This window comes from Lemur catta, chromosome 4 (genome assembly GCF_020740605.2).
Source record: "Lemur catta isolate mLemCat1 chromosome 4, mLemCat1.pri, whole genome shotgun sequence".
Classification (NCBI taxonomy): domain Eukaryota; kingdom Metazoa; phylum Chordata; class Mammalia; order Primates; family Lemuridae; genus Lemur; species Lemur catta.
Window position 1 is genome coordinate 1,769,853 of NC_059131.1, and position 23,314 is coordinate 1,793,166.

Here is a 23,314-nt window from a genome sequence, read left to right on the forward strand (position 1 = left end):
ACCATTTAACTTTTGCTTGTCTCGTTCTCACTGCCTCAAATTTCCAGAATTAAGCATAAGTTTTCGGGAAAGAGGCAAAGAAAGTATTACAGGATGGAATGTCTTGGGAAAGCTTCATGGAAGAGGGGTACTTCAACTGAGAATCAAAGAATTAGTATTCAAATGGCTGGAGACCTCACACCTATTAGAATGGCTACTATAAAAATAAAAACAGAAAATAATAAGTGTTGGCAAGGATGTGGAAAAATTGGAACACTCCTGCACTGTTGGCAGGAATACAGAATGGTTCAGCCACTATGAAAAATAGTTCTTCAGTTTCCCCCCCAAAATTAAAATAGGATTACCGTATGACCCACAAATTCCATTTCTGCTTGTATACACAAAACAATTGAAAGCAGGGTCTCAAAGAGATATTTATACACCCATTTTTATAGCAGCAATATTCACAATAGCTAAAAGGTGGAAGCAACCCAGTGTCCTTCAATAGATTAATGGATAAACAAAATATGGTACATATATGCAATGGAATATTATTCATCCATAAAAAGGAAAGAAATTCTGACATACAGGTATGTCAACAGGGATGAACCTTGAGGGTACTATGCTAAGTGAAACAAGCCAATCACAAAAAGACAGATACTTTATGATTCCACTTCTGTGCAGTCCCTAGAGCAGTGAGATTCATAGAGACAGAAAGGAGAGAGGCGGATGCTGGGGCTGGGGAGATGGGTGTACATGGCGTGGTTCAGTGGGGATCGAATTTTAGTTTTACAAGATGAAGAGAGTCTGGAGATTGTATAAAAATGTGAATGTACTTAGCCCTACTAAGCTTAAAAATGGTTAAGATGGTAAAATATTTTGTGTGTATATTCCCACAATTAAAATTAAATAGATAAGAGGCTGGAGAAATGGATTTTTTTGAATTTTGAATCTTTTGAATATATAACCAATAAGCATTTCTTCAATTGAAAAACAAGGTAAAATTAGTTTAATGGTAACTGAAAGAGAAGGCTGAGAAGGCCAATTTGCGTTTTTCTTTGTTTCAGGCGCCATGGAGAGTGCTAAAGGTGGCAGCCAGACTGAGGAGTGCCCCCCGGCGCAGGTGGGCGCTGAGGGCATCTCTCCGCAGGGGCCTCCGGAAGGACAGGGACAGGTTCTTTACCACGAGGAAACCATCGATCTGGGTGGGGACGGGTTTGGCTCTGAAGAGAACGAGACCGTGTCAGAAGGCTCCAGGAGTTTCGCGGGTAAGCTGACCGAGCACATGATGGAGAGCGTGCTCATCTCCGACTCGCCCAATAGCAGCGAAGACGGCGCGGGTGACCTTGGCTGTCTGCAGGACGTCATGGAGCCAGTGGAAGGCAGCGCTGACCACAGACTGGAAAACGTCACAGGTAAGGAAGAGATGGACACTCTGAGTAATGGCAGCGAAACTGATGGGGACGACACACCCAAAGACATCTCAGACATGACCCCTGATAGCAGAGCGTCTTTGAAAGAAGACTCGGCACAAGAGGAAGCGAAAGGCACGCCTGAGTTCAAGGGCGAAGATGCAGAGGACCCGGCGCCCAGGGGTGACGAGGCTCCCTCAGAAGAGCAGGTGTCGGGGACGTCTTCCAGCCAGGCGTCTTCCAAAGACGAGCCTGTCCCCGTGTGCACCATTTTCAGCAAGTCCAGTTCGGCTCCTTCCCAGCCTCACCTGTTCCTGCACGATGGCTTCGAGTCTCAGATGGTGAAGTCGCCGAGTTTCAGCAGTGCCAGTGAGACGGCGGCCAGGACGCCCCCTCAGGTGGTGCAGCCCAGTCCCAGCCTGAGCAAGTTTTTTGGAGATACGATCAACACTAATTCGCTGGCCTCTGACTTCTTTGATTCCTTCACTACTTCCTCTTTCATTTCTGTCAGCAATCCCAACGCAGGCGCATCGGTTCCAGAAAAACTGTCTTCGCTCACTGCTCCAGTGGGAGAAACCTCCCCGGACTCCACTGACCCTTCTTGCTCAGCAGGGGCTGAAAGGTCAGAATCAGGTGTTTCCACGGCTTCTCTAGAAATTCTCGAGTCTCCAAAACCGTTTTCACAGATACAGGCCGTATTTGCGGGGAGCGATGACCCCTTTGCCACGGCCCTGAGCATGAGTGAGATGGACCGAAGGAATGACGCCTGGCTGCCCAGCGAGGGGACCAGGGACATCCTGACGGCAGTCGCGACCCAGCAGTACAGCACCGTGTTCGTCGACAAGGAGAACCTCACCATGCCGGGCCTCAGGTTCGACAACATTCAGGTAAGACACGCAATGTTTCTGTGTTCACGCCTTGTCCCTTTTTATCTCTCTCTGTAAAATACATACAGCACCTTTCAAAGGATGGGAAAATCCTTACTTGTCACTAGTTCCTAAAATTTTGGTTGTTAGAGTCTATGTAATTTTGTCACTAGGTAATTAGGAATTCTAGTTGGTTTCCCTAACATAATGTATTGAATGTACAACTTAGAGTCATAGAAATAAATACCAGCAAGGTAGATAGTTACACCATAATTCTCGGAATTAGTGCTACACTTTGTGTGATCAGTTTATGACATCTGAAGTCTAGTAAATGATAAACCCACTGCTTTTTTCTAAATATGGAAAAACATACATGTATTATATATAACATATTTGATGTAGAAAGTTTTTAGATTCAATTAAAAAACCCCAAAAATAATACATATTTAAATGTTGTATGTATGGTAAATGGTGATATGCAATGTCCAGTCTCACTAGTAATCAAAGATAATCAAATTATTTCCATTTTCTATCTAATAGATGTTTTGTTTGTAATTATTTATTGTTTGTTGAAGTGTGGGCAAACCCCCTAAGGTGGCCCTGGTGGGACAAGAAGCTGATACAAACATTTTAAGTAAAGTTAAAATGCACATCAAAATATGCATATCCTTTGACCCAGAAATTCCACTTTCAGGAATGTATTATAAGGAAATAATCATATTTGTATACAAATAACCAGCTATTGTGATGTCCATCACAACGAAGTGTGTAATTGCAAAGAATCTGAAATAATGTAAAAGCCCGTTATTGGGAGGCTCAAATGCTGATGAGATGACGCCGACTCCTCTCATCTTTACGGTGGGATATTTGTGCAGATACCAAAAATGATGCCAGGAGTTGGGGGGAGGGAGGGATGAATAGGTGGAACACAGAGGACTTTTAGGGCAGTGAAACTACAGGGTGTCCCAAAAGTCTCCACACAAAGGAAAAATTTTGTAAAATTTTATAATGAATCTTTTGTAAGTAAAGGTACATTTAGCTACAATTTCCCATTTTCCCTATGTATGATGACTTTGGGGACACCCTGTATATACACTATAATGGTGGAGACGTGTCATTCATTTTTCCAAACCCATGGAATGCACAGCACCAAGAGTGGGCCCTACTGTGATACGGACCTTTGGTGGTGCTCATGTGTCAGTGTGGGTTCGTGATTGTGGCCGATGCAACCACTCTGGTGAGCGAGGTCCATGGTGGGGAAGGCCGTGCATGTGGGGGGGCAGGAGGCGTCTAGAATCTCTGCTCCTTCTGCTCAGTTTTGCTGTGAACCTGGAACTGCTCTAACTGCTCTAAAACCAGCTGACAGGTTTCCACTGCCTTTTAAGATGCCATCCCATTGTCCTCCAGTTTGCATAGTTTCTGATGAGCAGTCTGCAGAAATTCTTACCCTTGCTCTTCCATACCCAATGTGTACTTTTTCCCCTGTTTGCTTTTAAGATGTTATCTCTGATTTTTCAGCAATTTGATTCTTGTGTGCCTCCACATGGTTTTCTTTTCTGTTTATCTTGCTTTCTGTTTATCTATCAATGACCCTCCTGGATCTGGGAGTTTATCATTTTTGTCAATTTGGGGAAATTTTTTGGTCATTAGTTCTTCAAATATTTTTTGTGTTTTCCCTCTCTCCTCTATTCTGGAAGCTACGGTTACACATACTGCTTGATGTGGCCACAGCATTACTGAGCCTATGTTTTTGGTATTGTTTTATTTTTCTGTCTCTTGTGTGTATATGGTTAAGTTTGAAATTCCTATTGCTGTGTCCTTAAGTTATCTCTACTTTTTAGTTTGCTGTTGATCCTGTTCAGTGACTTTTCCACATTTTTTGTCTCCTGAATTTTTATTGGGTTCTTTTTTATATCTTTTATTTTCCTTGTCATTTTCAAGTTTTACTTTCGCTCCCTGAGAACATTTATAAGAGATGTCTTCAAGTTCTCTTCCGGGCCGGGCACGGTGGCATGAACCTGTAGTCCCAGCTACCACTTGAGCCCAGGGTTTTGTATCCAGCCTGAGCAATGTAGGTCTCTTAATGAAAGAAAAAGTTCTTTCTGAAAACTCCATTATCTCTGTAATTTCTGGGTCTATTTCTATTTAATTTTTCTCTTAGTTATGGGCCACATGTACTTTCTTGTCACATGTCTAGTAATTTTTTTTTTCTTTTTTTGAGACTGGGTCTTGCTTTGTTGCCCGAGCTAGAGTTGCATATGGGAATGCGTCACAGCTCACTGTGACCTCAAATTCCTGGGGTCAAGCCGTCCTCCTGCCTCAGCCACCCAAAGTGCTGGGACTACAGGTGTGCGCCACCATGCCCAGCTTCAACTCATTTTTCCCTTCTCTCAGATTACAGCCTTTTCCGTGTCTGAAAACAGTTGTTAAATTTTGTTGTCCGTTGTTGTGGTTGTTCACATTAGGACAGTAAGTCCAGTCCCACTTTCTCAGAAACAGACAGAAGCGAAAGTTACTGCTGCTGCTTTTGTTTGCCACACTCACAGGTGGGCCTCTGTTCTTCTCCTCCAGTCCCCAGTCTGAGGAACCCTCCACTGAACTGAAGCCTGTGCACGGAGCAGGGGGGACTGGAGAGGCTGGCCCAGGCCTCTTGGTAACGTTTACCTGTGAAAACATTTTTCAAAATCCCCATTTGTTCAGGGCCTCATAAGAAAAGAGGTTTATGTTTGTTTTTGGTTCTACAGTGTTGAGATATATTAATAATTCATATACCATAAATTCACACATTTAAAACATGCAATTCAACCACTGTTAGTATATTTGCAGAGTTATACAACCATTGTCACAATTAATTTTAGAACATTTTTATCACCCCAAAAAGAAGCTCAAACCCATTAGCAGTCACTCCCCGTCCTCCTGTCCCCACCCCAGCTCCAGCCAACCCATCTCTGCAGGCTTTCTTGTTCTGGACATTTCATGTAAATGGGCTCATACAAGACATGGTCTTTCCTGATTGGCTTCTTTCAGTAAATATAGCATTTTTAAGGGCCATTTATGTCGTAGCATGGATCAGCATGTCATTCCTTTTTATTGACAAGTAATAAATAGTCTATTGTATGGATATTCCATATTTTATCCATTCATCAGTTGGTGGACATTTGGGTTGTTAGCATCTTTTCCCTGTTGAGCAGTGCGAATGTAAACATCATGCACAGGTGTTTGTGTGGACATGTGGTTTCAGTTCTCTTGACGTGTAGCCAGGTGTGGAATTGCCAGGTTGTCTTTTCCAGAACGGCTGTCCCATTTCATGTTCCCGCCAGTGATGTAAGAGGGTTCCAGTTTCTCCATATCCTTGAGTTGGGGGTTTCGTTTTGTTTCTGTTTGTTTGTAGTTTTTGTTCAGGTGTTTCCACGTTGCCTGGGAGAAAGCAAGCGCTAGAGCCAGAGGACAGAATGCTCCCAGGAGGGACACAGTGAGTGGCTCCACCGGAGACCTGGCAGGAAGCTCAGCATGTTGTGTGCCAGGTGCAGGCGCTGCGTCTTTTCAAGGACACATGGCCCCGTGACCCCTGTTTCTTTAGGTGTCCCGGACAGTACGGCCCATACGCTCTGAATCAGCTGCTCTGGGTTCTGTTTTGTCTTTGGCCATTAAAACCAAGAAGGAACTACTAAGACCGTTCCGCATTGCAGGAGGGGCTGCAGGCCCACCACCACCTGCTGGCTGTGAGAACCAGCCGCTTTCTCTTCCATAAATACCCGACCAGGAGAGTGCGGCCGCGTTCTACGTTGTCAGACTGTGATGAGTTCCAGACTGTGGCATATTCACGTCAGATCTGCTCCGTGTTCCCTGAACCTTGCGTTGGGTAGAGCAGACCCTCACTTAATGGTTTGCTGATTCTAAGAATCCGCTGGTTCTGCCTGGACACCCTCCCGGTGCGACAGCGCCCTCTCCTCAAGTGGCCCCACACTCCAGTGCCCGCTGCAGCATGTGCATCCAAAACATCTTGCTCTCATTGTGCCACGATTGCCCTCAGTTTAGTGACACAGCCAGGTTAGGTTTGTCTTAAGACGTTTGTCACATCCTTGGACTTCTAAAAGGGAGGATATTTGTTAGTCATATGCTAATATTTCAGGAACTTCCTGTGGTAACTACAGTGTTAACAGAGAATTTTAAGGACAAGAGATTTTTACGTGTGGTCTCATTAGTTGAGGATGTTGCAGGGATGGGGGTTCAGATTGGCCTTCCCTCCCCGGCGTTCAGATCTGACTTGCTCTTTGCCTGGCCCCGCTCCTCTGGCTAAGATAATGCTCTTTGTCTGACACGAGTTGCATTTTTGCAAAGCTTTATGGAGCCATATGTCTAAGCTCTTTTATTTTGCCCTTTAATTATCGCTCCTAGATCAGTTAGCTGCTTCTGTGGCTCTGGTATTTGAAGTACTTCACCTTAACTCTCTGAAGGCAGAAATTATAAAACTGCTGCTCCTAGACCTTTGCCCCGTGTGGGAAGATGCGGGGCCTGGCCGCTGCAAGCAGAAGGCTGAGACCCCGGGAAAGGCAGGCCCGTGACCTGGCGCCGCCAGGCTCCGCCCCACCCCCGCCACAGGCCGTCAGTGTCTCCATGGAAGGGCGGCGGCAGAGCGGGAGAAGCAGACAATGTCAGCAGCTTTTCTGCATCTCTGGCTCGCATGGTCTAGTTATTGCTTTTCTTTTAAGTGTCACCATTTTGAAAGATACCAAAAGATTGAAATCAGCTTGCTTATTAGCAGAGCTGCTTCTGTGCTTTCTCCCCCAGCCAGCATAGAACAGTGGGAAGGGATCCGAGCCAGTGGTGAGGTCCGTGCAGGGAGCACCTCCACACTGAGTTTTCTCCGTCTTCGGTGGCCATGTGCTCCCTGTTGTCCTGCAGCACTAGCGTTAGCCTCCCTGGGGCTCAGGCTTTGTGCCGAGACACCCCCACCCTTGCCCCCCACTTGGAGCTGTCCTAGATTTAGAGAGACCCTGGGGCCCTGTGCTGTGCTGCTCTATCAGCAGCCGCTGCCCCCAGGGCGCCAGGGCACTCGTCAGGGAGGGCCGGCGGATCTGGGGCTGCTCCTGTCTCAGGGATTCCCGGGACCTCAGTGCGGCTCCCTCACTGCAGCGCCTCTCCTCAGGCTCCCGTAGGGAGAGGGATGGCTTTGTCCCTGTCACAGCTCTTTGTTCTGGGCTGCCTTGTGGTGGGCCATGCCGTAGTGAGTGTCCTTGTTGCAGACCTGAGGGGTGTGGTGTGCAGCCAGTGGGCCCCGCCCTTGGCTCCACTGCAGCCAGGAAACAGCGCTGGAGACCGCGGGTGTGACAGTGGTGCTTACCGGCTTCTCCCCATACGGCATTGAACTTGGTAACTTGCAGTCAGCGTGCCTTACCTTTCTCTGTAGGCACAGGCAGTTCTGCAGGCTTGGAAACACTGATCACCTGGCTGCTTGCTTTGCACGTCCCCGGTCCCACCCCAGCTAAGAGACTGATCCCTGGTGGGTCCCCCATCGCTACATCTCTTCTCTCCCGGCCCGGCCCATACAAAAGCTCCTCCTTGCTCCCCCAGCCCTTCTGTGTCTTCCCTTTAAAGTAACATGCTTCAGATTCCACTTGCCATGTTCTTTAGCACGGTCTAAAGATCGGCATCATCTGAAGAGTCTGGTTAGGAGATAGAAATGGCCCCAGTGCAGGGGCGAATGTGGACCCCCCTGGCCTGCAGCACTAAGTGGCCCCACTCCTGTGAGCAGAGGGCCTGGCTGAGCAAGGCCGAGAAGGACCTGCTGGGAGAAGGGAGGCCCCATTGTCCCTCGTCTGGCCAGTGAGCCTAGTGTCGAAAGCAAGGTGGCCGCTCCATGCCATTGGTCACTCACCTTCCGCCCCGGCCCTAAAGCCTCTCCTGCACGCGCAGGCAGCCACAGTGAATGGAGGGGGTTCGGGCAGACTGGTGAGGCCTGCCCCAGCGTGGGCCCGGCCACTGCAGGTGGTCCTCCCAGCAGCCACGCTCGTGTCCCAGGCCTCCCGAGCCCCTCACCTGCAGCCCCTCTCCCGGCTTGGTTTTGGCTCTTACTGTAAGCTGGTACAGGTGGTGGTGATTTAACATTTCTTCTTCCAAATGAAGAAACTAAAATTATACATTTTATTAACAGTCGTGGTAATTTAGCTTCTGGTTGACTGAAGTTTTATGATAATGTAACCAACATTTTTACCTCTATAAGCTAATGGAGAAAAGAGGGATTTTGTTTAGTTATGAGTTCTGGTTTGCTGAGTTTAATTGACATTTTATTGTCTTGACATATTTTTCTTACATTCTTTCCAGGGAGATGCAGTTAAAGACTTGATGCTTCGCTTTCTGGGTGAAAAAGCTGCAGCAAAGAGACAAGTCCTAAACGCCAGCTCAGTGGAACAGTCTTTTGTTGGGTTGAAACAGCTCATTGTGAGTAACAATGTGTTTGATTTTCAGTTTGTTTTTTGATAGGTATTACCTTCCTTCATAATATCTTCTCTAGAAGTTAGTTACTTTGAATGTGTTATGTTATCCAGAGCCCTGCACATAAGTGAGAATTTTGTTGTATTAGGTATCAGTCCTGTAACAGCAAAAAACATCATATTAATACACAGATATTTTTAAGTCTAATCAGTTAAAATCCCATTGTTTTAAATGATCAAATTACTTGAAGCGTCATATACTTTGATCACGTATGCTTCATCAAATACAACAGAGATGAATGACGTTATGTTTGATTTTTAAAATATACATTTTCTCCATTTCAGGTAGAAACTTTATTATTGAATAGGTGGAGTTCTAAACATTTTTAAACTTTGCCAGGAATTCCATAAGTGGATTTTTAAAAATTCATTAATACTGGATCACCAATACTGTACATGTTGATTTGTTTCCAGGGAATTTCTAACCTGTAAGACAGAGTTAATAGTGTTGAGTTGCTTTCCTTTATTAAGGAGAAAATACCGGAATTCTCTTGCCTACGTTTCATTCAGGAATCCTAAGGCAGCCACCTGGTAGATACTCTGAAAGGACAGCCACGTCCCCCACTGCCCCCTTGCCGCAGCGTGGCCTCCTCAGTGCACTGTGGAGTTGTTCCCGCAGCTGGTCCTAGCGTGGGCTCGGCCACACCCTGCTCCGCGTGTGGGCACAGTCAGCGGGTGCTTCATCAGAGGGGTTGGAGAGTGAGGTGCGTGACTTTGGGAACAGGTCCCCCTGGCTGTCAAAAACTCTCGTGTTGAAATTCAGCCCTCGCCCTGAGTACTTTTCAGTGGCTCATCGTCTCTGTGCTCATCGTGGTTTGGGTGAACAATCTGAAGGGCGCGCATTCACTTGCCAACCTTTGCAGAGGAGAAGGGAGTCTCCTACTTTGCTTCACTTCTCTGAGAGTCCCCAGCTCGTTTTCCTTTGTTGTGACTAATTCTTCTATACGAAGCTCCAGATTTCACCTGTTGTGAGTAAGCTTAAGTTCTATAAGATACAATAGTTGAGAGATGTGGAAATATATTGAGGATTTAAGTTTGCTGCCCATTTAAGTCAGGGGAAAGTGAGCCTGTGAAGTAAAAAGGAAAATGAGATTTTTAAAATTTTGTCTTGGAGAAGCCTGCGGTGCAGTCTCCACTGAGAGGCGACCATCTCTGGTGTTAAGACAGTGGTGGCATGCAAATCACTTGGCTGCACAAAGACTTTATAGTAAAACTCAGAATAAATTAATCCTAGTTCCTTTCTTGTTACATGGCCTCCACCTTTAAGTCAGTATCTGAAAGTCAGGTGTATTCCTCTCTTCATTCTGCCAGAGATCACTGGTGTGTGCAGAGGCCAGAGTCTTAAACCAGAACCGCAGGAGGGGAGTTGTGTCTTGATCTCTAACAGTAGCATTCAGCAAAGTAACCAAATTCCTTCTCTTAACTGATTAGTTCTCTTGAATTCAGACATCCTCACACCTGTGTGTGGTTTTGTGACTTCTGTACCATTTTAGAAGCTTCCCTGGGCTCCGGACAAGTCGGGGCTGCCCCTGCAGTGACGGCCCAGAGCTCTGTGCCAGGCGCAGCCCCCAGCTGTGACAAGCAGACCCCAGTGTCTGCCACGTGCAGGCCTTTCGGGAAGCGGAGCGGGCTGCACACCACCAGGAGGTCAACCGGGGCCTCGCTCCCTCAGTTACTGGATTTCCTGGTCCCTCTCTTTTGACTTCACAGCCCAGCTTTAATTTTCTTGTGTTCTGTTGTCAGCAGATCTCTTGCTTCCTATAAAAGGAAAAAGAATTAAAATCCTCTCCATTTCATTGAAAGGTTAATTTCTTATATTCTTATTCTTCAGTCCTGATTGTTATCTGCCTTTGATCGCTGATGTTTTTCTTGGAAAATCTTTTTTGGGGTCTTGCCAAAAGAGCCTATTTTTGGAAAAGTCCTGAACATTGGCAAAGAGCTCTTAGTTACGTGGATTTTATCCTGACTCCGTCACGTGTCTGCACTGGAGGGTGACATGTCATCAGTGTCATAATAAATGCTGTAACTCGGGGTGGAGGCCGAGCCAGACCACCACAGTTACAGACCTGCGGTAAGCGCCGTGGCAGGCGGGAAGGCGTGTCTTACTCACCGGTGGATCTCTGGGCCTGCACAGCCGGGCAGCCAGGGGCGCACATTTTTTGAATAAATAAATGGGAAAACGATGGGTAGAGAAGAGGGCCCCAGGGAGGAAGCTACTCTTTTGAGACAGTCCAGTCGGACTGTTGGTTTCAAGAAATGGATGCAGAAACTCATATGGGGTCTGGGGTGCGGGGACTGCCAGCAGAGTCCCCAGAAGAGTGAAGAAGAAACGAAACCATAGCGGAAGATTACTTTGGAAAACGATGGAACTTTTCTTCCTCCACCATGAGAGAAGGAGAGGAGGATTCGATAGGAGTTGAGGTCTAATCCGGCGTGTTTTCAAACTGTGTTTCCGAGAACACTGGGGTTCCAGGGAGGGCCTCCAGGTGGCCGTGGGCATGGCCAGGGGGTGAACTGGGAGGGCCAGGGCCAGCGGAGCATTCAGCCGTGTCTGCTTTGTGTGTTGAAGTCTCTCTTGAGATTGCTTTTTGTGGGGGGAGGGATGGAGGGAGTGGTGGGTGAGTTTTGCTATTTAAAAATTTTGAAGACTGGGCTTGGTGACTCAGGCCTGTGTAATCCCAGCACTTTGGGTGGCCGAGGAGGATCGCTTGAGGCCAGGATTCAACATAGCAACATGCCAAGACCCCGTCTCTACGAAAAATAGAAAAATTAGCCAGGCCTGTTGGCGTGTGCCTGTAGTCCTAGCTACTTTGGAGGCTGAGGCAGGAGGATCACGTGAGCCCAGGATTGTGAGGTTACAGTGAGCTCTGATGATGCCACTGTACTCAAGTGCAGTCCACAGAATGATACCCTGTCTCAAAAAGAATTTCTTTTTCTTTTGGAAAATTAATATAGTCCAAAATCTCACTTTGCAGATTAGAAAACTAAGGTAGAAAGGAGAAGAACATGGCCCAGTACAACAACCCAGAGGTCCTAGCTCCTGGTCGTCAGAGCTGTCCCTATAGCCCTGTGTCCCCGAACAGTCCACACAGCCCAGTGAAGACCGCGCTTCTGGTGGTGGTTTCTGCTCACTGACTGCTTCCTACCAGTGACTTTGTATTTCTGAAACACTGAATGTATGCACTGGGGGAATTACACTTTGCCGTAGCTTCTAGGACTGGGTTGTATCCAGGAGTAGGATTTGCCCATAAGAAGATTTTTCATATCTGATGGAATTGAAACGAATTCTCAATTGTGTTTCTCCAGTTTTTGTATTCATTCAGCAAACACATTAAGCCTCTTATTTCAAGCAATAGCAGTAAAGGTTGCTAAGATACGGTTCTTGCTGCAGGAAGTTCTGCCTTCTTAACCACTTACGTAGTTTACTCAGATTTAGAAGTACTATGCTGTTATTTTTTTTTAAGGAAGAATACATTCCATATTCACAAATTTATTATAACTCAAGGGTGACTTTTCATCAGTGTCTTCAGACATAACAAAAACAGAGCTGCATCCTGACCCTAGCAGTGAACTCTCCCTTTTCCCTCCCCTTACTCTGCATCCACCTCCTGCAGAGCAGCTCATTATTCTGGGTCTTGAACACCAGTTCCCTGAATCCTGGTTCTCTAACTCGCGGGAATCCTGAGAGCCCAGCAAGAATCCTGTTCACCCTTGAAGGGACTGAAGGACCCCAGAGTCTGTGAAGCCAAACCCTCCCCAGAGCCTCTGCCTCTCCTCCCTCCGCCCCATCGTGGAAACATCACTCACATCGTCACCAAAACACACACTAAAGTCTTTATTCACGAACTCGGGTAAATGCAAAACCCAGGCAGAGACCTTGTCCTAAAGCAGAGGTAGGAAATTATCGTAACTGTGGGCATCTTCATGTGGACTACACAGATGCTCTGGCAGCCTGCAGACCACTGGAAATTGTGTGCCCCCAAATTGCCTTTTTTCTCAGCATCTTTTATCATATTTACAGAAGTATGTGTCCTCAAAAAGGTAAATAAGAATCACTGTTTAGGTGGTTAGCAGACTTTTTATACATAACACAAAGTTTAATTTTCAGTTAATGTCAATCAAACTCTCCATTGAGTTTCTTTTACTGAAGTGATTCTGCAGTCATTACTGTGATTGGAAAGCTTTGGAAAGGAAAGATATAGAGATACTCTTTTTTAAAGGGGGAAAGAAACAACTGATTTTTAAGATCTGTTTACCTGAGAATTTGTTAATGAAGTTATAGGTCCTAAGCAGGGGTGTGGACCTTCCAGATCCTTCAGTGTGGTGTGGCCTTTTGACTGAATCCCTCGGCCGCAGGTTCCCACCCCTGTCAGGTGCCCCTGCCCGGCCCGTGTGAAACTGATAACGTGGATTGACTGTCCCTTTGCTGAGAGGGTGGTGGTGGTCCCTTTATTTGGCCTTGAAAAAACTCTCATACATCATCAGGAGTAACAGGCTGTGTTTGAAGTATGACTTTATTTTACAGTGATGAGTTTAAAAGTCGTACACGAAGCTGTGCATGTTAGCTGTTCTGCAGGCTTTTTACCTGCTGTGGTTGTTGCCAGTATTAACAGACATATACAATGGTTCCCTTTTTTTAATACATTGAGAATACTCGAGACCATTAGAGATTTTATTAACAGTCCTAACAAGGAAACTTATGTAAGGTAGGAAATGTATTCATACAAAGATCATTACCTTGCCCTGGTATTTTAGTTACAGTATGTCCTAAAATAATTCCTATTGCCTTATGGCCAGGAAAGAGATTCTGAATGTATTTTCCCAAGTCATGTCAGAGTGTTCTAAGATTGTAATTTATTGGGAAATGAATGTCACAGCCCGGGGAAGAGGACATTTTAATCACTTCAGTGGTATCATATGTAGAGTTAATGATTCTGTTTGAGTCTTAGATGGAGAAAAGTTATGTACATATTATTAGTTACTTGAGTGATTTTTATTAGACTGTTTTTCTCATCTTTTGGAAGTAGTAGAATGCCTGTTTGGTTTTTCAAATACAGTGTATATCTTAATCCTAGTAAAAGAAAGTAATATTTATTTAAATTTAGATATTTTTCTCCTCTCTAACTTTATTATCAGAGTTCCACATGTTGTGTACAGTAATTGTGAGACTTTCATGAGATTTCCTTCAAAGAGCTTAAAGTTTTATGTGGTATAAATTCTGATTTTAAAGATGATTTCTCCATTGCACATGTCTGACATCTGTCATTGACAGTGGAGGAAAACCACCAGGAAGGGGAACAAGAAGGTAGAAAACAAATGAGATAAAAATAACAAAAACACGCTGAGAAAATAAGTAATTATAATTTCAAACAGCATGTGGTAATAAGAACTGGCTCTGTCTCTCACGGTGGCAAAGTCACGTCCCACTTTAGAAGGAAAACAGTGCCAGGCATTCCAGCCCTGTGCCACACGGGTTCCTCTGGCCTGGCCTCCGGACTCCGTGTCCCGTCCCCATAGCTCCCGGCTGACTCGCCAGGCGGTGCCCAGAGCTGCGCAGGGAAATGCAAGGAGGGGCGCAGCCGGCCCCTCTCTCCTCTCTGCGTGTTTGCATTCACCAGGCGCCCCGGCCCTCCGCTCCAGGTCACTTCACGGGCAGGTCTGAATATCAGCAGGCGGAGGCTGTGCTCGTCCAGGCTGGTAAAATAAACCCCCCAACACGCTCGATGTGCGTGGGCAAGCCTCCAGTGGGAGGCTCCTGCAAGGGAAATGCTGGCGAGGGGGGGAAATGGACAAGCCCGTCAGACCAGCAGCCCCGCGTGGCAAGGGCAGGCGGCGTCGTGGGGGGAGCCTGAACTGGCCTCACTGCCTTGCAGAGCAGCTTGACAATCGCTAATAAAATAAACACTTGTGTAACCTTTGGTTCACCGATCCCACTTCCAGTAACATACTTTAGAAAAGCGCTTGTACATGTGTGTAAGAAGGCATGTTCAAGAATGTTTGTTGCCATATTATTTGTATTGGCCAAAAATTTTATTGAAAACCTTAACGTCTAATAACAAGAAAAAGAAAATTATGTTATATACAATTAAATAATTTGGAGCAATTTAAATAAATTAACTAGAGCCACGTTCATCAGTATGGATAAACTTCAGAACCAATGTTAAGCAATAAAAGTAAATTGCAAAAGGCTGCCCACAAGGTGCTTAGCTTTTCTTAATGTTTGAAACAGGTCGGTGATCCCTTAGCCATGGCTGTGAAATCCAGGAAAGCCCTAAAAACTGAAAATTGTTTTTGGCCTCAAAATGTGACCTGACTAAACTCATTTGGCACCTGCCCCATGAGTCTATTCCCATGCACCCCCCTCTGGAGTGGGGTGCGCTGCACTCCCCATGCCCTGCCTCACCTGAGCAGTCTCCTGGTGGCCAGGAACCTCTGCAGGCTGTGACAACTGTCCTGCACCCTGGTCCCCTCGGCACAGGCCTGCCCAGAGCTTCGCTCTGTTGCCAGACCCTGGGGGCATCACTGTCCCTTCCCATCCTTTGCCAGAGTCCCTTCATCGGACTCCTCAGGAGACCCCATGGCAGTGCGGTGGCCGCCGTGTCCCTCAGCCCCCTGAGGGATGCAATGGCAAATCCTGACCCTGCGGGGAGATGAGTACGGTTCCCCTCGGTGTGAGCAAAGGTGTTCCTGTGCCTGGAAGTGATTTTGAAATCCAAGTAAACTTCAACTGTAGCCAAACAAGTATTGTGTGTCCTCTCATCAGAAAAAAAGTTATTTTGAAAAGTATTAATTGTAAATGGTAGGCTTTTCTAACATGATTTTTTTTGTGCTTTTTCCTTTAATTTTTGTTAGTTTGTTTGTTTCTAATGATGATACAAGGAAACATCCTCATCTCTTTGTTCCCTCTACTGGCATGTCTGACTCTCAATCCAGCAGATAGTTCAAATCTGAATTAGCGATTAGAGGCCTGAGTTGCGGGGGTGCCCTGCGTGGCTGGGCCCTCGCTGGGTGGGCACCGGGGCTGGGCTGGGCCTGGCCCCTCCCCTCCCACACTCAGTGCCTCAAACGGGTCTGCCAGCCTCACGCCCACCGAGTCTCCATCTGAGAATGGAGGAGGAGAGGGCTGCCCAGACTCCCTGCCACGGGGTATATTTCGTGTTACTGTCTCAAGTAATCGAGTTGTTCTGACATCTGGAAAATTGGCTATCAGGTTAGTATAAGTTTGTTTAGATATGACTCCATGTCATTTATAGACCAATCAATATTAATCAGAAAATTGCTTAGCCTAATAGTGTGCACTTAATCAATAGCAGCAATTATCCAAGTAAATCTTTCATATTCAGTCATCTATGGGAAAATTTTATTGAGGGAAGCTGTAATAGGAGCATAAACATTTCTGCTTTCTATTTTTCAGTCAGGAAAGAAGCCACTTTTTAAAAGATTTACATTTGCAAAAAAATGACTAAGATGGTAGGTTTTTGCTTCATGTTTAAGAGTAGTAATATAGTTTGAGATATAGAAAACCACATCGTAGTATATGAAATCATGGCAAGAGCTGAAGGCTTTTTATATGATGTATTTTACTATTTTTAATCATTTATGGAACACTTTGTATTTGCAAAGTCCTTGCAAGTAATTTTATTATACATTTAAATATTTTATTGGTGTATCTATACATATGGGATAAAATGAAATAGGAGCCTTTACTGTGTTATATTTCATATTTGTTTTCAAAAATATATAAATATTCATAATCAAATTTTCTCATTTATAAATTTTTGCACCCACACAAATTCTAATTGCCTTTGAATCTGTCAGATAGGTAACAAATTGAGTTCCCTGGGAGCTGTACAGGCGTCAGGGAACTGAACATAAGGAGACTTTGTATCTACTGTGTCTAAATCCTTATGTTTTTCAGAAAAAACAAAACAAAACTTTCCTCCTGCTTTAGCGGCTATAGGTATTAGTAACCTGTGCCTTCCATACTTGGTTTGAAATACGGTGGTGTTCCAGCAATCACGAGTCCGGTGATTGCACATCCGGTGCTGCCTGGGCACAGGAGTGCAGTGACGGGTCCCTCTGGGCCGCCACTGCGTGGACAGAGTGGGCACGCACACAGTCTGGTGCCAGAGGCCCAGGAGGTCGAAGCCTCGTCTGCATATGTGCTGTTCCTGCGGGTGCACAGCATGGCTCCTGACTCACAAACCTCTTTCTTCCTGGTTTTACAAATAGCAAGTTCTTACTTGCTGCAGAAAAACTGGAAAAAAAAATCGTTTATTTAACCATTGCCCTTAAAGATGAGAGCTGCCAACTAAAAAAATATAATATAAAAAAACTAACTACTGCTCTTTTACATTTTAGTATATATGAATATATATACACATATGTGTGTATATCTGAGAATGAATGGATACATATGTATTTGTGCATACATGCTATACACAACTTTCATATTATGCTTATATAGTTTTGTGGTTTTTATTATTTATCATATGGTAGGCATTTCCCCATATTAAAGAATCTTTTAAAACATTTCAATAGCTGTATAATCTGAAGCTATTATAAATAACCTTGGGATGAATCCGTCTTGTACAGAAATCTTTTCTGCATGTGTGATCATTCCTTTGGGATAAGTCTTAGAAAGCAAATTACTAGGCCAAAAAGTACGGCCCTTTTTGAGTCTCTTAATATTTATTACTCATTGTCTTTCAGAAAGATTATTCCAGTTACATTCATCAACAACAAGAGTGTGCTAGCTATAGTATCTCCTTGCCTACCCTGACTTGTATCTTTAAAAAACAATTTTTTTCCTAATTTCTTAGGCTTACAACAGCATTTGCATTTTTCTTTTTTCTTTTTTTTTTTACTAGTGAAGATCAACTCACTAGTAAATTGTAATTTGCTTTATTTTGGTTACTAGTGTGGTTAAATATTATTTTTTAACCGTCTTTTTGTAATGCTAGGACTTTAATGTCTGTTACACAATTTTTGTACATGCCAAATGCCATGCAAAAGAAATACTTTCAGAAATTTTTCTTTTTTTAGCACGTTAAGCCTAGAGATGTAATTTGTAGAAGTTAAAAAGCAATGCAGTAGATAAAGCCACTGCTCCAAAGAGCTTAAGGAGAAATAGGAATTAAGAATAGGAAGGTTTCACCATGGGCAGGAAAGACATCGTTAAGATCAGATTTGAGCTCGGTTTGAAGAGGTGGGATCTCTGGGTGAGCAGTGACAGGTGAGTTCAGACTGGGAGCCGCGAAGGGTCCCCGGGGGCGTGGCAACACAGGCCACTGCACCTTCACCCAAGGCACATTTCACCGTCGTCTCCAACTCTGGCACGGCCAGCTCAGAGACTTGGAGGTGTCATCTGTTTTGAATAATTGATATAATTGCAGTTCCCATGGCCTGTACTGTTATTTTACACCTGACCAGCACACTTAAAACTTCGCTGAAAATTAAGGATGCTTTTTACACAACGGTAGGCAAATACATTGATAAGTACAACCGAAAAGACCTGACTGAGCAATGAGTATTGGATACAAATAGAAGTTATATAAAAGCAAAATAAGGAAAATATACTACAAATCACTTACCGTGCACTTGGTAAGTGTCCACTGTGTGCAGAGGATCATATTCCTCTATTACGCAAAGATGAACGTGGTCTCTCTCCCAAGCACACATCCGGAGGAAAGCAGTTGGCACTTTCAGTGCGCAGGGACAGCAGGGGTACTGGTAGAACTTAACTGTTACTTACAGTTTCTTTTCTTAACTTCTTATAACTTTTGTTCACAAAAACTGGCAATGTTAATTCATCTAACCAGCACATACCTTGTCTCCTCATTTAGCACTTTTCGATTTTCTGTGACTTTCTGTGCTGCTTCCGTTTGTGATAGTCAGAAAGTTGACTCCTTAGACTGCAGGGAGCCTGGTCTTGATTTCTTTTACCCTGAGACACTCGTCATCGTAGTGGCAAAGTGATGATCTTGTCTTAGCGACCCACGGTCATCCTAGAGACGCGTGCTAGTCGGATGTCGTTGGCCAGGTCAGTGCAACCAGCAGCTCTCGGTGAGTGGTCAGTGTTACCGCTTCCGACCCGTGTGCAGGCATCCACAGCAGGGAACCAGATTGACAAATGATGTCCGTGTTTGTGTTACTGAATATCAGGCACCATTAAAAATCATGTTTTAAGAAAAGATTTGAGGGCACTAAGAGTCCTGTGACGTGCCCGAGGGGTGGGTGGTGTGCAGTGGATGGGAGCTGCCGCCGCCTGCGTGGCAACGAGATAGGTGTTTACAAGGTGTCAGTACACGTGATAATCCCACCGGCACCCACCGCCTCCCACCGCCTCCACCTGCTGCTTCTCCAGGGTCCCCTCTGCTAGCTAATGATTAAAATCTGGAAATTTTACCTCCAGAATGTTCACCATAATTGTTTCTCTCCTGCCGTGTCCCGCCCTTTGCTAACTCAGGCCCTTGTTTCTTTGTGCGTGATTCACTAATCAGCTTAGAGCCCTTTTTGTTAACGTAATACCCCCAAAAGAATCAGTCAAGTAGGTACCCCCTCACACATTTATGAGTTATTTAAAATGTTTGATCATAAATTTAAACTTACAAGGATATAATTAATTTTTAGCACATAGTATGTTGAGTGTGTGATTTAATTATATTTCCATCAGCACGCGTAGGACTGCAGATTAGGCTCATTCAGTTTTGGGAAATGTGACCCACTTGGCAGCCAGAACACATCGTACCCAGTCACTCAGAGCAGGCACATGTTATCTCAGAAGAAATCTCACTTCATTTTGTAACCCAGATAAACACATCGGCATGATCCAGGCAGCAGTCACTCCACTCTGAGGGTTAATCCTTGGACTGTCTCTCCCCACAGCCCTCGGGGATCCTGTTGTCCCCTCCTGCCCTCTGGTTCTAGCCAGCCTCACCTTAGCCATGCCCCCAAACAGTTGTGACTGCTCTGGACCGTCTCGGGGCCCCTCCCCTCTGCTCTGGACCCCACATACAGCTGTTTGCTTTTCTGTTCTTCTTGGATATCTGAAAGGCCCATCTAATTCAACAGCTCAAGAATCAGATCAGATCAGTTCCCATTCCGTCGTCCCTGTCTCAGGACTGTCACCCCGCCCACCCGCCGCACTCAGCAGAAGCCTGAGTCCTCACCCTGTGGCAGACCACTGCCCGCTCAGGTCCCTGTGCTCTGCTGCCCTGCTCAGGCTACCCACAACCGTGCTTTTCAAGCTCAGTGCTGAAGAGACTGGTACTTTTTAAAAATTTCTAATCTTTAGCAGACTACAACTTCTGTAAAATTCAGTATAGTGAGCAATTAATTACCGGAAAATGACAAGGAAAACATATACCAAATATAGGCCCCTTCTTTGTTGTCCTTGCATTTAGCAGACAGAGCTCTGTCTCACTGCTGCAAAAGTGTCAGCTTCTCTGCCTGTCCTCACGGACCTGTCACAAACCACTTTGGTCTGACACCAGTCCACAGTCCTCTTTGAAGTAAAAGGCAATGAACTATTGACCCAGTAAAAAGTCTAGACTGGGGTCGGCCAGTGTTTCCTGTAAAAGATCACAGCATAAATATTTTAGGCCTTCTGCTTATGGGGTCTCTGCTGTGACTGCCCGTCTGGTCCATGGTGGCACGAGGCCTTCGACAGCTCGCACACAGATGCGTGAGGCTGGGTGACGCGGGGCCCCAACAGCTGTGTGGGCAGAAACAGGCAGTGGTTGCTCCATTCACATCTGCTCAGGTTCCTCAATGTCATCCCTCACTGCAGGGGGACGGGTGTGGTGACGTGACACTACTGTGACCTGCGCTTTCAGAAGCCTGCAGAGGCCTGCAGGGCTCAGCCTCACCAGCCTCCCATGTGCCCTGGTCCCCACTGTGTCCCCTCAGTCCATGCAGCCGTCACGGTGCACCTTGTGCTCCCCGTGCGTGCTCAGGCTTTGCGCACATTCTCCCAGGTCTCTGCTCCGCCCTCCTCCCTGGCTAACTCCTCCCATCCGCAGTGTAGGTCACTTCCCGAGGGAAGGCGCTCCAGCCTCTGTTTAGAAGAGATGCCACCAGCAGGAGAGACCAGAATGTTCAACCTGGGGAACCGGGGAAGGGAGCAGTCATTAATCGCCCCTGGATACAGGATCTGCTCAGATACATAAATAGAACTGGTTCACACTTGGCAGGGTATCTTTCCCTCTCACTTTTTCACATTTGCAATTCAAAGAGAGTATACATAGCCGTTTGTATTATATAAAGTGATTATTGCATTGCATTTAGACCAGAGAAGGCATTTGGAGATAGTTTCAGTAAACTATCTTAACCAGTCTAAAAATATTTCTGAACTGTCAACCAGAACACAGAAATCCTCTGGTACTTGAAACTATTTTGCATTAACTTGGACAGTTTGGGGGAAGGTGGCACCAATTTCGTCTTCTCGGTTGACCAGTGCTTCTCAGCCGCGGTGAAGCGGCAGCACCCGCTGGTGAGGACGCCCAGGCGCGCGATGTGGGGGACAGGCGTGGTGGGGCCGTGTCAGCCGTGGGAACCGCAGTGCATGTGCTGTGCAGTCTTCTCATCACCAAAAGCAGAAACTACAAGGTTTGAAGGGATCACATGTGAGTGGTCCAGTTAGTATCTGCAGCTGGCTGGCTGCTGCCGCGGAGGCTGCCGCTCACTGTCGGGCTGCGGCAGGTACCGTATAAGGAAAACACGTGGGAGAAAATGTGGAAAATTCCCTCCGACAGTGAGATACCAGCACACCTGTTAGCATGGCCCAAACCCAGAGACAGCACTGACAGCGTCCGGTGCTGGTGAGGATGTGGAGCACAGGGGCTGTCATTCATTGCTGGCAGGAATGCGAAGTGGTGCAGCCGCTTTGAAAGACAATTCGGCAGTTTCTTGCAAAACCAAACATTCTCTTACGTACAGTGAAGCGATTCGGTTATTGCCCATATTCCTAGGTGTTTCACCTAGTGAAGCTGAATACTTACACCCCCACAGAAGCCTGCACACACAGTGGGTAGCAGCTTTATTCATGGTTGCCAATAACTAGTGGCAACCAAGAGAGGTGAGTGGGCAAACTGGTGATCCATATCATGAGACGTTATTCAGCTAAGAAAAGAAAATGAACTACTGTCCCCAGAGAAGACCCGGAGGAACCTGAGATGCCCGCAGCCCAGGGAGAGCCAGTGGCTCGTGTCAGGTCACAGGGCTAATCAGCAAGAGAGCCGGCTGTCCGGAGGTTCCTTCCCTCACACGTGCGATTTCACTAAGCATGCACACGCCAACACATACTCAAAAGATAGAAAAGAGAAAAAGATTCTTCCACAAGGAGGTCGTGTTGGTCCTTGCTGACAGCATTATAAAAAGAAATCATTAATTCACACTAAATGGGAAGAACAGGCTGGATTTATGTAGCAACAACTTGGGAATTTTTTAACTGCATTGTTAACATTTCTGATGTCTGCTTCATACCTGGCACTGTTGTGTTACCACCTCATTTAATCCTCCTATCACTGAGGTGGGATAGACAGCTCAGCTCTGTAAACTCGAGCCAGCGCTGAGCCCACAAGGATAGGCAGCGTGCCAGGGCCCCTAAACGCACGAGCTCCCCGGCCCCTGACCACAGCACGCTCCCTCGGCCACGGCCGCCTCCCAGGAAGTTAGAGGACATCATTAGCTCCCGCCCAGGGAGTCCCGAAGAGAGGACTGCAGAGCCACTTTAGTGAGAAGTGGAGAACCATTTTCCCTCATGAGCTCTTCACTAAGAGGCCCGCGTCCTCTGTGTCCTCGCATGCCACGAGGAGATGTCGAGAGGGAGCAGTGCACACGGGAGTTAATATGCAGAGGAGGTGTGTGACATGCTCTAACACGTATTTTTAAGTATGTAAATTCCTAAACTTCTTACTAAAGAAGCACATGGCTGCACACAAAATCATTTAATTAATCCTTGAAAAACAGCCTGTTTAATGTCTGACTTCCTTGCTAGATCCTACACTTAATGAGTCAGGGACATGGTGTTCATTCACACCGTGGTACCCCAACCCCAGCCTTGCAGTCTCTGCCAGGCAGGAGACACTGAAAGGGTGTTTGTTGACTGACTACGTAAATGGGCACATCTATGGTATTCAAAGGTAGTGCCTATTATATTGAGAAAAATACATATTGAGTATCCAGTTCTAGCTTCTGAAAAGATTTAAACATTCTTTCCAATAATATTTTCTAATTCATTTGTCCAGTAGCCCCTCCCTCCTCTACTGCATAAGGACAAAGATAAACACACGCGTCCAAGTGAATGCACCAGTATGTGACACCAGCCAGCCTTTCCCTGGGTGAAGCTGTAGCAAGAAGTCATGTGAAGAATGCCCTGTAGTGACCCACTGGTCTGTCACATGTGGCATTAGCATAGTTCATTGACTTTTTTTCTTATTGATAAATTAGAATTATGTTGAACACATAAAACCACTTGTAGTCACGTGCAGATCTTGCAGATACAAACAAATATATCTAACACATAGCATAAAATTAAATTATTGACCTTTCAATTGACTAC

General features: G+C 45.8%; 1 protein-coding gene across 1 annotated transcript in view; it reads left to right on the forward strand.

Moving 5' to 3' along the window:
- The window catches only part of TRAPPC12 (trafficking protein particle complex subunit 12), a 74,681-nt gene that overhangs the window by 6,390 nt on the left and 44,977 nt on the right, over nucleotides 1-23,314 (forward strand). Inside the window, exons 2-3 of the mRNA XM_045548971.1 lie at nucleotides 1,047-2,278; nucleotides 8,582-8,698. Of these exons, the coding sequence (XP_045404927.1) occupies nucleotides 1,052-2,278; nucleotides 8,582-8,698 (1,344 nt within the window). The 5' untranslated portion in view covers nucleotides 1,047-1,051. The remainder of the gene's footprint in view (nucleotides 1-1,046; nucleotides 2,279-8,581; nucleotides 8,699-23,314) is intronic.